This window comes from Oncorhynchus mykiss, chromosome 6, assembly GCF_057628025.1.
Source record: "Oncorhynchus mykiss isolate SJ-2025 chromosome 6, ASM5762802v1, whole genome shotgun sequence".
Lineage (NCBI taxonomy): Eukaryota > Metazoa > Chordata > Actinopteri > Salmoniformes > Salmonidae > Oncorhynchus > Oncorhynchus mykiss.
In genome coordinates, this window is record NC_143027.1 from 40,582,809 (window position 1) to 40,597,199 (window position 14,391).

Genomic DNA, 14,391 nt, shown 5'->3' on the forward strand with positions numbered 1-14,391 from the left:
GTAGTTGTTGTTTTATCCTGTCTATCAGGGGGAACCTTCTAACAGACCCAGTTCCCCATATCCACTTTTTTTGTAAGGTTTCTATGCTTCCTATTTATCTCACTCACTCAATTACAGACCTGATGGAGGGAAGCCATTTTGAATATGATTCCCCCAAAAATACAGTTTCCCATCAGTAGAACAGTTATTGGACCAAACATACAGTTAGGATTTGGGAAGACTGGGGTCAGTGTTGGCTTGCCTTCGGCATGGCCAGGGTTTATTATGGGATGCTGGGCACTCCCATATACAAGATCAGGATATCGGTGGCCTTCCTGCCTGACTACATTGCAGACTTTGCAATATAATGTGGTTAGTTGATATGTTAAACACCTATCCAGGTGTTGTGAGATCTGGCAGGTGTCTGCATCTTAGTCAGGAACGCCATCATCAACATGGGTACTATATGTTAAATATGGTCCAGTCCACTGCCCCAAGAGTTAATATGACATTTGACCACTGAGTAGAGCAGCATCCCAGAATATCTAGCCTCTTGTAAAAGTCTGAGAGCGTCTCCAAAAATCGCTGGAGACCGGAGTTGGCTGGCACACTAGCTTGAAGCTGGGAAATGCTTGTGTGTTTCCAGTATTTTAGTCACAGGACTCTATTGATTTACTTTTCTGGAGGTCTAAAATACAGCCTTACTCACTCCTCTTCGCTTGCTGTGGTGCATAGGTATATGCAATATATTTTATTTTACACTTTGTCTTGAACTACAGGCCAACTGACAAACTTTTGTAAAAAAAAAAAAAAAAAGGTATACTCTGTAATTATGACACCAGTATGAAACCACTGTACTTCCCTAATTTTGGGACGGGGAAGTGGATGTCAGTAATTCGTTATTAGTTATATAGTAAATAAGTGCTGTCTAATGTATTAACTGTAATATTAACATTGTTCATGGCTTTATGATATTTCGGTTAAAGAGGTCTGACACCTAAGCCGTAAAAGTGTCAATTATAATGGATTTGTGTGAACTTAACCGATTCCCCTTTCAACTCCATTGACCTTGGGGAATGATGTCATTAGGAGGAACATGGATGTTATTTCGAAGCCAACACACACACACACACATCAACTATTCATGGCTTTCATCAGCAGGTTCTACCATGTCTGTCTTACTCCCTTCCTCTTATATTACCATTCCTTTGTTTTCTTGAATTCTTAACAGACAACGTCCGTTTGGGGCCTTTTGGTTTCTTGGGTTAACAATGTGAGGTGTTTACCATAATGTAAGGCGATGCCAAAACAAAGGACATTGAAGAGTAAGTGCCATGTCTAATTTGTTTATTCTCACTGTTGGCTTCAATGTGTATATTCCATTCAATGGGTACTACTGTACGTTCACTGTCTTCCCTTGGGTGCATCTCTACTGCTGAATATTGTTCTTGTATGGAGCTAAGTGCATTCCCATCTTGCTAAGGCCAAATATTTAGCACATTGTTTTTTATTTATTTTACTAGGCAAGTCAGTTAAAAACATTTTTTTTTTTTTTTCAATGGCAGCCTAGGAAAACTGCCTTGTTCAGGGGAAGAACGACAGATTTTTTACCTTGTCAGCTCGGGGATTCAATCTTGCAACCTTTCGGTGACAAGTCCAATGCTCTAACCACTAGGCTACCTGCCGCCCCTTTTGTTTTAATCATATCCGATCTGCCTAATTTCCAGATTCTATGCAGATCATCTTGAGCGGCTAAGACTTTTCTATTTACTGTGGTTTCTTTTACATAACAATGAGGATCAAAGTGTTTCATGGAAAGGTGCTACTTTTAATACTGTTCTGAACCCCATTAATTAAGCTCGGATTCTGAATCTGATGTTTGTGTGAGGCTTAACTGAATGTTGACTAATTCCTAGACTGCAGCTGCTCAAATCTTCTTCTCCTTCCCTGGTCTGCGAACACTTTATAGCTGTGGCTGTAGCACTGAACAAGGGCCTCAATTAGTGAAATACTCAATATTTACAGAATTCATATGCCTACAACCAATAATACCATTATAGCTTACCCTCAGACAAATGTGTAATATTGACAAGGTTTCAACCATTGCCTGGTCTTCATCTCTCGACATTAGATTTTGTCTTTGTTTTTTCGAACCACCACCTGCGAAAGAGGCCTTCTCTGCACGTCACTAAAGGCTTATATTCTCTACCATCCCACAGTTTCTGATCTCTGCCATGTATATTGCTATAATAAATCATGACGTGGTCTGTTGTCCTGTTCATCTGTAGGTGAACAGTGCCCTAATGTTGAACAGCCGGCGTCAGCCCCCCGATGACACAGGACAGAGAATTCATGTTGACATGAGTTGTGTTGACTTAAAGCAGTTTCACATTTCTATGTGTTACGGTAATTTGATGTACAGCACAGGACTGCATCTTATGGGACGATACTGGCCATGATACAGTAGAATGAAGAGACGTGTAGAACGGATGGAAGTGGGGCCACTAGCTCAAACCTAACCCTGAAACCTAATACTTTATGAACTTGCTCGTCAACTATATGCCTATTTTTGTCCATTAAGCATCTAGTGTCTCTTTATCGTATGAAAGGAAGATGCTTAAACATGTTTGGTAAAAGTGCAATCAGACATGGGTCAAATACAAGACAATTAGTGCACTGAACAAGGCCATAATCTTTCTGGAAGTACTCCATGCTTTGATAAATTACAGTTTCACAGATTATCTTCTTTCTCCACCCCACTGTTGAGGTTTCTCATGTTGAGGTTGGTTGCTCTCACACTCTCTGTGTTGATATCCCATTCTCTGTATATTTGCTTTAGCCACTGAATTGCTTGTTCAATCTTAACAGCGTCAAATAGGAGCCATGTATATTGGTCGTTTTATGATTGAAGCTGGCTCAGTGAGATTATATCCTGGGAAGTCTACTTTATGCTCATCACAATATACGTGGGTGCGTGTGTGTGTGTCTGTGTGTCTGTGCGCACATACTGTTACCAAAAAGAAGATCTGGGATTATTTTGGGTATTTGAACTTGAACTCATCGTTAACAGCCTCGGACCCAAGTTAGTTAGGGTTTGTTTACCCAATTATACTTGTGTAAACTTGGAAAGTAGTGGCCTGTACCTTTCAGTAGCATCCGTGTGCTTATAGGTGTCATAATATGACCTCTGAACTCTGTCACAAATCTGAGTGTGAAAACCCTCCTATGCTTGCATAAATGATTTCCGCTTGTTCTTAGATGACATGTAGTTTAATAACACACACACACACACACACACACACACACACACACACACACACACACACACACACACACACACACACACACACACACACACACACACACACACACACACACACACACACACACACACACACACACACACACACACACACACACACACACACACACACACACACACACAAAACCTGAGACACTGACCTAAGTGCGTGTTTTTTTGCACATACACATTCACGGTCTCATTGGTGGTCCAAAGGAAATGGAGTCATGCACTTATCTTTGAAGCCAAAATGTGGGTCTCAATAACTGTTAATCCATTTTATTCCTTTTCAGAACGTATTGCTTACATGAATATTCTATAGGGTGGATATAACGCAAGCACAGTGAATTTATAATGAAAAACCTCTGTAATTTTAAGCCTTTTACAGATATACCGGACCATCATATTTTAAAACTGATATGCCATATTTATGTTATACTGATGTAACATTTCATGACACGTTTAATAACTTGCATCTTCTCACAGAGAAGAAATTGCATAGGTCACAAAATTATGACAATGACAATATTGCGGTGGGTCACTGAGAATCTGTGTTTGGCTAACTATCCTGCATGTTGGCACAACTCATTCCATGACAAAGGCATTCTAAAAAGCATTCTAATTGGATAATTTGTCATACTTCTCACCTGAAGGACAAACACATGGATAATGTTTATTACACACATATTACTGCCCTATAAACTCTCTAAATCTATTCTGTGATGCAAAACAGTCTCAATGTTTCTCTCTAGACAGCAAAGCTTCTCAAGACAAAGGTATTTGTGAGAACGGATTTTTCCTTGGTGCTGGCAATCATGGCACGTTACTTCAGGCCCCATGCTACATTCCCTTCAATTAATCTTAATAACGCTTATGTACATCGGAATAATTTTTGTTTACTGGCAACCTCGGCTCTAAATACAAAGTTTACTCAATGATTGAAAGAAGCTAGTGATTAAACTGTTGAGCTACAGTGTACAGTCATGGGCCTTTAAGCCATGGAGACAATCTTGCTCCCTGACCAGTGCAAGAAGACTGGAAAATAAACAAACATTGATGTTTCTGGTCAAGGTAGCTTGACATCAAAGCAGAGCAGACATCCTCTCTCTCCCTCTCAGTTGTGTCTCTGTTGTTTTTACTTCTTCCTCCCTCTACCTAGCTTCCCAAAAGCTTCTTAACGTTGTTTAAATGTGCCATACCTCATCTTGAGAGAATGTCAAATGAGTCAGCCTTGGTGCCAGTTTATTTCTGCTTTTACTAACACTTCCACCAACCAAATAAGTCCCTTAGGAGAGCAGAAGCTGTCTACCTCAGAGAAGGCATCTTGGACAGTCTGAAGACAGTCCCTTCAATGTAAGTGTGGCATCCCTCTGACTCACAGAAACCTCACAATAATATGAGGACTGAGGAGTACTAGAGTAGCTGTTGAGAAAGTAACCGCTTCTGGGAATCCAAATAAACAAGACTTATATGCATTTCTCCTGTACTGTCTCATTGCTTAGCGACACATGAAGAGCCTGGTCTTTCACACATGACTGAGTGGTCTTTCCTGCCACACCAGAAAGGTCCCTGGTTAGATGTGTCGTTTCTCTGCTCCCGTCCTCTGTATTGCTCTGCCCTGATGAATAAGAACTTCGGGGGTTTTGGACAGAGGAAGTGCGGAACCCAAACTGCTCTCCTGTGTGATGACAGCTTCCTGTGTACGTCTCACTTCCTTCGGGCAGGTAGAGAACAGTCTGAGAGGTGCTGGACACCTCCCTCAGCTCACGGGATACCAGTGAGGGTGACTCTCGAGAGGAGATGATGGAGGGGCACTGGTGGCAGTTCTGTCTCTGCTGCCGCCGTGCTCCTATCTGACAGAACAGACATTTGATCTGCTCAATGAGCTTGAGGAGCATGGCCTTGCGGAGGAGGATGTAGATCCAGGGGTCCAGGATGGGGTTGAAGGAAGCGAAGCGGATCGCCCGCAGATCTGGGTTCTTTTCCAGTCTCAGCTCCACCGGAGTCTTATACAGCTGGTTCAGAAACACCTGCACCTGCAAGGCAGAGGTAATTAATGGAATTTAATCATCTTATTTTGCCCAGCTGAGTTGAATTGACTGATATTTATGTTTTATACAGCTTGCTGACACCTGCAAGATAAATGTAATTGAATCTAATTGAAGTGTGTGTGTGTGTGTGTGTGTGTGTGTGTGTGTGTGTGTGTGTGTGTGTGTGTGTGTGTGTGTGTGTGTGTGTGTGTGTGTGTGTGTGTGTGTGTGTGTGTGTGTGTGTGTGTGTGTGTGTGTGTGTGTGTGTGTGTGTGTGTGTGTGCGCGCGATGTATTGCCAAATTGTTCAACAAATCATGGCTAAGCATTTTATGGATCTAGCTGTCTGAAGGCACACCTGTCCTTATGGAGACTGATGTGAGCAGCATACAAAGCAGAATATGCAATATAGGCCTACACTACTATGCAAATCAGCTATGAGAAAACTATTCTAATGTCAGGTTGGGACTATTAACAACTCATGAAGTCACAATGACTTACAGGCATTGTGCGTAAAATATCAAATCGTGTGTACATGTGTATCTTGTGCGTAAATAATTAAAATAGTCTTTGTGCGATTAGGAAAATGTGTAAAATGGTTCTCAAAGTGAGAAGAGAAACTTACAACTAGTGGAATGGAGCATATGAGCACCACCGCTGAGGTGCATATGAGTACAATCACCATCTGGATCTCCGCGCCGGCCAGATTCCCGAAGTTGCGTCTCCTTCTTGGGTCTGTGTTTCGCCCTGGGTCTGTCCCCAACGACATCCTCCGAACGAACTGCCGGTGCATCCGGATCAAAGCCCCGCACACCAGAACGTTACAGATCACCGTGGCCAGAATTAGAATCGAACTTGATCCCGCGTAGATGTAAGAAAATGTGGCATCAGTACTCACGTTGCTCCGCCACTCTATGAAGCACCAGGTTTGTGGGTACTGCTTTTTGACTTGTCCCAGACCCATACTAGGCATAGCGCAGAAAAGCGCATTGGAGATGTAGATAGCCAGAAGAGTCAACCCCGCCAGTCTCTGATCCACATAGTCGTTGTAGAAATACGCATGGTTTATCGCCAAGTATCTCTCTACGGACATTGCGCATATGATGCTGAGCCCCGCTAAAGAGAAGAAGAGGAGGATGAATCCGAAATACTGGCAGAGTGGGTCCCCGCCTGGCCAAGATCCTTTCACATAAGTGGCGATGGTGACTGGACTGGCCAGGAGGGTCCCCAAAAGGTCCGTAACTGCCAGACCGCAAACCAGCGTGTAGAACGTGGTCTCCTTCTGCTCTTTCCTGGACTTGCAGAGCACCACGATGGCGATTACATTTCCCACCACTCCGAAAATAAACATGATGGAAGGTATAGTCGGGACCATGGTCCTCCCGGTCACAGTATTGTTACTCATTGTAGTATGTCCAGATTATGTATATTTTTTTAAATACTTCATTCACATTATAAGCTATCCTTCATTTTTTTTTACAAGTAAAGACTACTGTAGATGCTTTAGGCATATTATCTACATAAATTAAACTTATCAAACATGATTGAAATATTCATGCTGAATGTGAGCTGAACCGATCTACTCACAACAGAAGTTAGAACGCCTTTAAAACGGTTGTTTAAGAGTTCCGTTGATTTTGCTGAAGTATCTGTAAGGGACAGTTCGAAAATTACTGGGGGGGTGGGGGGCGTCCAAACTAGAGGAGGGTTGCTTAACTTTTTTTTTGCTTTGGGGAGGGCTGTGTAGTTTTTTTTTTGGGGGGGGGGTAGTACGTTTTTTTCCCTGGTTTACATTCACTATTTTTCAGGTTTTACTATATAATTTCTTCCATCCTAGCCAAATTTCCTCATCTGCTTGCATGTGCCTCCCCTATCAAGGTGTTCTGGAACTTCCCTTATGCACTATGCTTTTCCACTTGCTAACTATACCACAGGTCAACATAGTCTACCAGTCTAACTGTCTATCCTGCCCACTATCCACCATTCATAGTGACAATAGTGGTAGGGGGATTGTTTGTCCAGATCTGCAATAGGGTTACTAGCAATCATACCACACATAAAATCATTCAAAGCTGCACCAATTTTCTATATAAATCCACAATAACAAGGATTAATAGCTGATAGGCAGTGAAGAGGTCAGGTGAGTACAAAAAGCTCCCCTATTGATCTTGTTTAGGGACAATACAATTATCTAGACTAGCCTAGATAATAGTTGCATTTTTGTTTTTAAGTGAGTACAAAATGATATGTTAGGCTGTAAACTGCAGTGAACATTGTATTTTAATACCTGTGCAAAGAAATTGCAGAATGTAACGTACAACATAGAACAAAATTGCAGTGAACGTTTAAAGAGAGAGAAAGCGCAGTGCAATGGTGTGGTGAACTTTGACGGATGATAATGAATCAATGTGTTCTTGCACTGATGTATTGCGAACACAGGACAGGCAGAGTGATGAGCACATTGAAAAATACCATCCTAACATTAAGAGTCCTGCCCCCCTGCCCGGCCCCCTTCTTCTGCGCTCGGTCGGGACCACCGTTTGGACTGGTCTAAATTGCTAGTTAGGGCATGGGGTGGGGACATTCCAATTAGTTGGTTCTGGGGCTGTTGGAAACAAATCTGATGGTTGTCTATTGTATTTAATTTGAGCTTTAGAAGTAGTTAGTACCTCTTAAAAGTAGTTTGCTGCTTAAAGTAAAATCAACACATTTATTTTTTCATTAGTCCATTTTGCATGTCAGCAGTCAAGTTTTCAAGGTATTGAACTTTCAAGAAGCAAAGTGTCACCTGCCAGATCATGATGATGATGCGAAATGTATAATTTGATGCAAAACAGCAAGTCAGAATTAAATACCCCGTTCACGTGCTAGTTGGAACTAGGAAACTCGGAAATGTCCGACTCGCTAATAAATTGTAGTTATACACGTGCCGCGTTCAACCATTTAGCAAGTTAAACATTTCAGAGTTCCGACTAGCACATGAATGCGGCAAAATAAATTGACATAGTGGATTGCCTCAAGTGGTAAAATGAAAACTAATGAATTTAGCAATAATAGTTTTATTTTTAGCCTAAATCTAGCATGTCGCGTACCCACATTTAAAACTTTAGCTTACAGAACAAGAAAAAACTTCACAGTTGTCAGGATGGCCAAGCGGTCTAATGCGCCAGCATGAAAGAGTGAATTCTTCCTGGAGACAGGGGATTTCTGGTCTATGAATGTAGATGTGAGTTCAAACCTCACTTCCGACCATGCTTTTTCCCTAAGAAAGCCAGAGTTAAACAATCTACACAGTGGATTGCCTTAATTAAAACCTCTACTGGATCGGTGTCCCCCCCAAGGGAAGGTTGAGCTAACAGTGCGCTAATGGGATTAGCATGTCGTTTTAAGTAACAAGAAAATTTCCCAGGACATCTGATATGGGCAGAAAGCTTAAATTCTTGTTAATTTCACATTTCCACAAACTTCAAATGTTTCTTTTCAAATCGTACCAAAAATATGCATATCCTTGCTTCAGGTCCTGAGCTACAGGCAGTTAGATTTGGGTATGACATTTTAGGCGAAAATTGAAAAAAAGGGTCAGATCCTTAGTGGTGATAATATATCAAATGAACCGGAATAATAGTTTGTTACATTTCACCAATTGCCTACTTTAAAATGCGTTCACCTAGGCAAATAACTTTTTATTCAATTTGTTTAATTCGATTTTATATTTATTTAAATGTTTATTTTATTTATTATTAATAGCAGTGCTTGACTTAGACTGCAATAGGTTCCGGTACTCATTTTGGGTGTCCTACTATTTATATTTAGGTGCAGGAACTCCACAATACTTTGTAGCTAATATTGTATAAGAGGAACAGGAGCTCAAGCAGTAGAACATTTGAGGTGCTGGTAGTCAGCTCCGGTAAGCTCCTGCCCACCTCAAGCACTGATTAATAGCCTTAATCCAGCATGTAATTTACCTACATTTCAGACTTTAGGTTACAGAATAGTCAGAAACATATAAGAAGCTTGGTAGTTTGCAGTTACAGAATAGTCAGAAACAAATAAGAAGCTTGGTAGTTTGTAGTTACAGAATAGTCAGAAACAAATAAGAAGCTTGGTAGTTTGCAGTTACAGAATAGTCAGAAACAAATAAGAAGCTTGGTAGTTTGCAGTTGTCAAGATGTCAAGTGTTCTAAGCCCAGACTCTAGGAGTGAATCATTCCAGTAGAAAGGCGTATAATGGTCTCTGAATGGAGGTGAACCAGACCTCTGACAATGCTTTTCCCTAAGAAAGTCGGAGATAAACAATCTACATAGTGGAGACCTCCGGGGTACATATTGTATCAGAATTACCTGTTTAAATTTGCTTAAAAAAGGAAACCCTGATACATTGTAATCTTTGTTTGACAAGTGGTTCTGAAAGGTCATGAAATTACCTTCCAAATGCTATGTAATTTAACCAACTTTGAAAGCAGCAGTTACAACTATAGAACAGGATTTTAAAAAGATTTGTAGATACAGGGCCATCACAGGATTCACGTATTAACTGCACAGAAGCCTTTTCCCAATATGGCCGCCAAACAACTCAATGGGGTCTTATTGGATCAATTACAGTAACTTACAATACTGTAAGGCAGAAGCCCTTCACAACACCGTGCATGTCAATACCTTCAGTCTTAGGGCCCTTCCACATAAAAACACAACAGCTACCTACAGTAGAGAACCAGAATACAATGATTCCTTTCTCTGCATGAGTAGGTACATGCACATTTGTTCGGGAGAGAAGCGCACGAGAGAGACACCATTTGTTATCTCCATTCTAGACTAAATACTGTCGGTTGCTCTCTAGGACTATGGAGTACACAAACGTTTTAAGTGAGCATAAAATCCAAGGGTTAAGGGTCTAAGGGTTAAAAATGTTATGGTATTAGGCAACAAACTGCACTGTGGCACACAAACGCCTCAGGGCTATTATGTGAAGGTAGTTAAGTTTATATAGTAAAGGTATGTGGCTTGGTTCAGTGTATTGATGTATAATCATTCTATGGGAATCCCCAGCCATCTTTGTCTACACAGCCCAAACTCCAGACAGACAGACACAGAGATGAGGTGGAGGGTGTTGTCCTGGGTTGTACTCTCTACAACAGCTTTGTTTTCAATCCTAGTTTAGGAAGGCTTTGTGTATGTCTGTTCTACAGTTTGGTAAACTTGGAGATAACATCCGTAGAAGGTTTTGTGCGATGGCTCACGCAACATAACAAAGCTGGACACAGGGAGAATGAGACGTAAACTGTTTGGGTTGGCAGCAATGTTAGTTTGATAAATTATGCCAATGAGAAAGCAAAGGCCTCTGTTATCCCACCCACCAGACTGTTTACCTTTGTAAAACTATAGGTTACATCCACACGTCTGTCACATGCAATCTCATTCCATGATAGTGGCATAATAATGCCTCGTCCAGAGCTCTGCACGTCAAGTTCCTTTTATTGAAGGGATGTTGTAGCCATGTCACTATTCACCTGGGTCTAAATTCTACCTTGAGATATTCGCAGGCAACCGGTAAATCATGCACTGACGTCAATGGGAGATTTACATAATCATCGAGTTTCACATGGGGATCACAACCTCTCCCTCAACGTGAGCAAGACAAACGAGCTGATCGTGGACTACAGGAAAAGGAGGGGCGAGCACGCCCCCATTGACATCGACGGGGCTGTAGTGGAACGGGTCGAGAGCTTCAAGTTCCTTGGTGTTCCACATCAATAAGGACCTGGTGGTCCAAACACACCAAGACAGTCATGAAGAGGGCACGACAATGCCTATTCCCCTCAGCAGGCTGAAAGGAGTTATACAGCTGCACCATCGAGAACATCCTAATGGGTTGTATCAAATCAGACTTCATTTGTCACATGCACCGAATACAACAAGTGTAGACCTTACAGTGAAAGGCTTACTTACAAGCCCTTAACCAACAGTGCAGTTCAAGAAGAGTTAAGAAAATATTTAGCAAATAAACTAAAGTAAAAAAATAAAGAAAGTAACACAATAACGAGCCTATATACAGGGGGTACCGGTACCGAGTCAGTGTGCGGTGGTACAGGTTAGTTGAGGTAATTTGTACATTTAGGTAGGGGTGAAGTGACTATGCATAGATAATAAATAGCGAGTTGCAGCAGTGTACAAAACAAATGGAGGGGGGGGGGGGTTAATGTAAATAGTCCGGTGGCCATTTGATTAATTATTCAGCAGTCGAATGGCTTTGGTTTCACCGCTTGGTATGGTAACTGCTCGGTATCTGACCGCAAGGTGCTACAGAAGGTAGTGCCATCCAGGACCTCTATTCCATCACACTCTTCACATATGCTGGTGCTATTCTTTGTTTATTATCTATGCATAGCCACTAACCCTGCTTACATGTACATATTACCTTAATTACCTCTACTAACCCATACCCTCGCACGTTGACTTGGTACCGGTACCCTTTGTATATAGCACATTTTTCTTACTTTTTAATATAATGCATTGTTGGTTAAGGGCTCGTAAGTAAGCATTTCACGGTAAGGGTTACACCTGTGATGTATCTGGCGTATGTGACAAATACCATTTGATTTGAAGCTAGGATTCGGCCCCCTAGTTTATATTGTGCGGACTGAGTGCTCCTTCTGAGGATCATTAAACGTGTAAACAAGTGCATGTAGCGTTAGCAATTATTAACATGGATAGTGCCTCAGGATAGCCTTCTGGAACATTTAGGTCTCACTTTAACATGTTGAGATGTTCCAGAACACTCACTGGAACAGGGTGGAAATAGGTGCTTATGGTATCAACCTGAGGATGACCATTAAGTTTGTGGTTGGGTGTTTTAGGAAACAATGTACACAATCCTGAATTTTCTCTGTAAAGTGCTTTGTTCAATATGTTCCAGTTTAAAATGGACAATACTGTGAGATGGGCTAATTGTTGGGGTTTCATATTGTGAATAAAAATAATTGTACTCGGTACAAAAACAAAATAACATGGTCCTCCAAGTGATACTGCTGAGTAATCCAGGCAGGCCATTGCCTGTACTATGAGTCATAATGTGATTGTTAGGTTGAAAAGATGCAGAACGCATGTATGTTGTCAAACATACAGTACCAGTCAAAAGTTTGGACACACCTAATCATTCCAGGGTTTTTCTTTATTTGTACTATTTTCTACATTGTAGAATAACAGTGAAGACATCAAAACTATGAAATAACACATATGAGAGAGAATGCCAAGAGTGTGCAAAGCAGTCATCAAGGCAAAGGGTGGCTACTTTTGAAGAATCTAAAACATAAACATATTTTGATTCGTTTAACACTTTTTTGGTTACTACGTGATTCCATATGTGCTATTTCATAGTTTTGATGTCTTCACTATAATTCTACAATGTAGAAAATAGTTAAAAAAAAGAAAAACCCTTGGATTAGTAGGTGTGTCCAAACTTTTAACTGGTACTGTAACATAAAACCATTTCCTCTCTAGTTTAATAGACCCATTAATCAAGTTAAGTATGCCTTTTCAGTATGGTCTCTTCACTACACCCAGCTCTTACCGCCTTCCCTTTTAAGACCATATCTCACTGTCCAATTTGTCTACAATACATTTTTATTATTTTATGATTTGAATTCATCTTAACTATATTTGTTCGTTCCACTTTGTCAGGTTGAGTGCTTTGATTGCACTGTACTTCCTCAATTGTAAAAAGGTTCATTTGTTCACATACTCCTACCGTATGCCTACCTCACTCCAAATGTTTCACAGTGGGATCTGGTGACAGCTATTTCACTCCTACTGGCTTGCCAAGACCAGAAGTACGTCATTACCACATCAGGAGGTCAGTAGGATCGCTGTGTCATGTTAAGTCTCATTCCCCAGAGAGTCTGAGGGCAGCGGGGGCTACCTAGTAACCCATACTTACTGTAGGGTCACTCAGACAGTACCTGCAGCAAAGCTCTCTCTTCACAACATTGTTTGTGTATCCAGTCGTTAAAGCTGTAACTACACAGGTTTAGCAGCAGTAGGCTATTAAGTTTGATTTGAATGGACTTCACAGGTATGTGTTATGTTCAAGTCATGTCTGGAGGCTAAGGGAACTTATGTCAGGTCCTACTTAAACCACACAGGACAAGTCAGAAGATACTGTAGGTCTTCCATCATCATCTGAACATTGCCTCAGTGTTTTCTCCATGTCAGCGTTTCGTTCAGAGATGGTGTTTTAGGAGGCTGGGCTCTCAGGAAGAGAACTCCTCACAGGCAGACGGGAGATTCTTGTCCTGGACAGTGCTTCTCTCTAAAATGACCCCAATTGTGACTGAGCATTGCACTCCCACCTTCTTCTTTCCCTAGTCTAAAATAAAATATGCAATAACAGCAAGTTGTCCTTTGGGTTTGCATAATGTTTCTCACCTAAAACTATTGGCAAAGAGCAAAATGTTATTTTCACACACAGCACTTGTTGCAAGGGGCATGTAAGACATGTTTTTGGAAGAAGGGGGATAGGGAGAGAAATGAGAGCAATGAGAGTAATCTCATTTGTAAATGCAGAGGTTGTGTGTTCCTCTGAGTGCAATATTCTGTAAAAACACACCGCAATACGCACATCCTCAAGCCCCCACGACAAATCAGTTTGATCTTATTTTCCTTCATTAATCTCTTAGCAGGCTTTAAAATGTTAAATATGCAGCATTTTCTTTGATGAATTACTGAAGATTAATAAACCCAGTATCCCGAGACACCAGTGCTGCCAGTTGCCGAGCCAACAAAAACACACCCTAGCAGCATCTTATCCTATAATCTGTTTTAAAGAATTTAGACACAGCAACATACTGGGAAAAGTTGTCATGTCACCAGCTGCGGAAAATGTTCCCTTTCCCATTACATCTGTATATCACATCTATAAATCGAGAGGGACAGAGAAGAGTTCCCAAAGCTTAAGCTTGTAATCCCAGAAAAGAAGCAGCACAGGGGAGGAATAGAATAACATGAGTATTTGTTGATCAAGCATTTATGAGGACACAACGGTCGTTTCACAGGGGTGATGGAACACTCTTCTTAAAGGCCCAGTGCA

General features: G+C 41.2%; 1 protein-coding gene across 1 annotated transcript; it reads right to left on the bottom strand.

Moving 5' to 3' along the window:
* Positions 1–3,543: 3,543 nt before the first annotated feature.
* LOC110515628 (prostaglandin E2 receptor EP4 subtype) lies at positions 3,544–11,328 on the bottom strand. The gene is made up of 2 exons (XM_036980102.2): positions 5,935–11,328; positions 3,544–5,316 (listed from the first exon to the last, which is right to left on the bottom strand). Exons 1-2 carry the CDS (start codon positions 6,712–6,714, stop codon positions 4,747–4,749), a joined length of 1,350 nt encoding a protein of 449 aa, XP_036835997.1. The 5' UTR covers positions 6,715–11,328; the 3' UTR covers positions 3,544–4,746.
* Between the last annotated feature and the right edge of the window lie 3,063 nt (positions 11,329–14,391).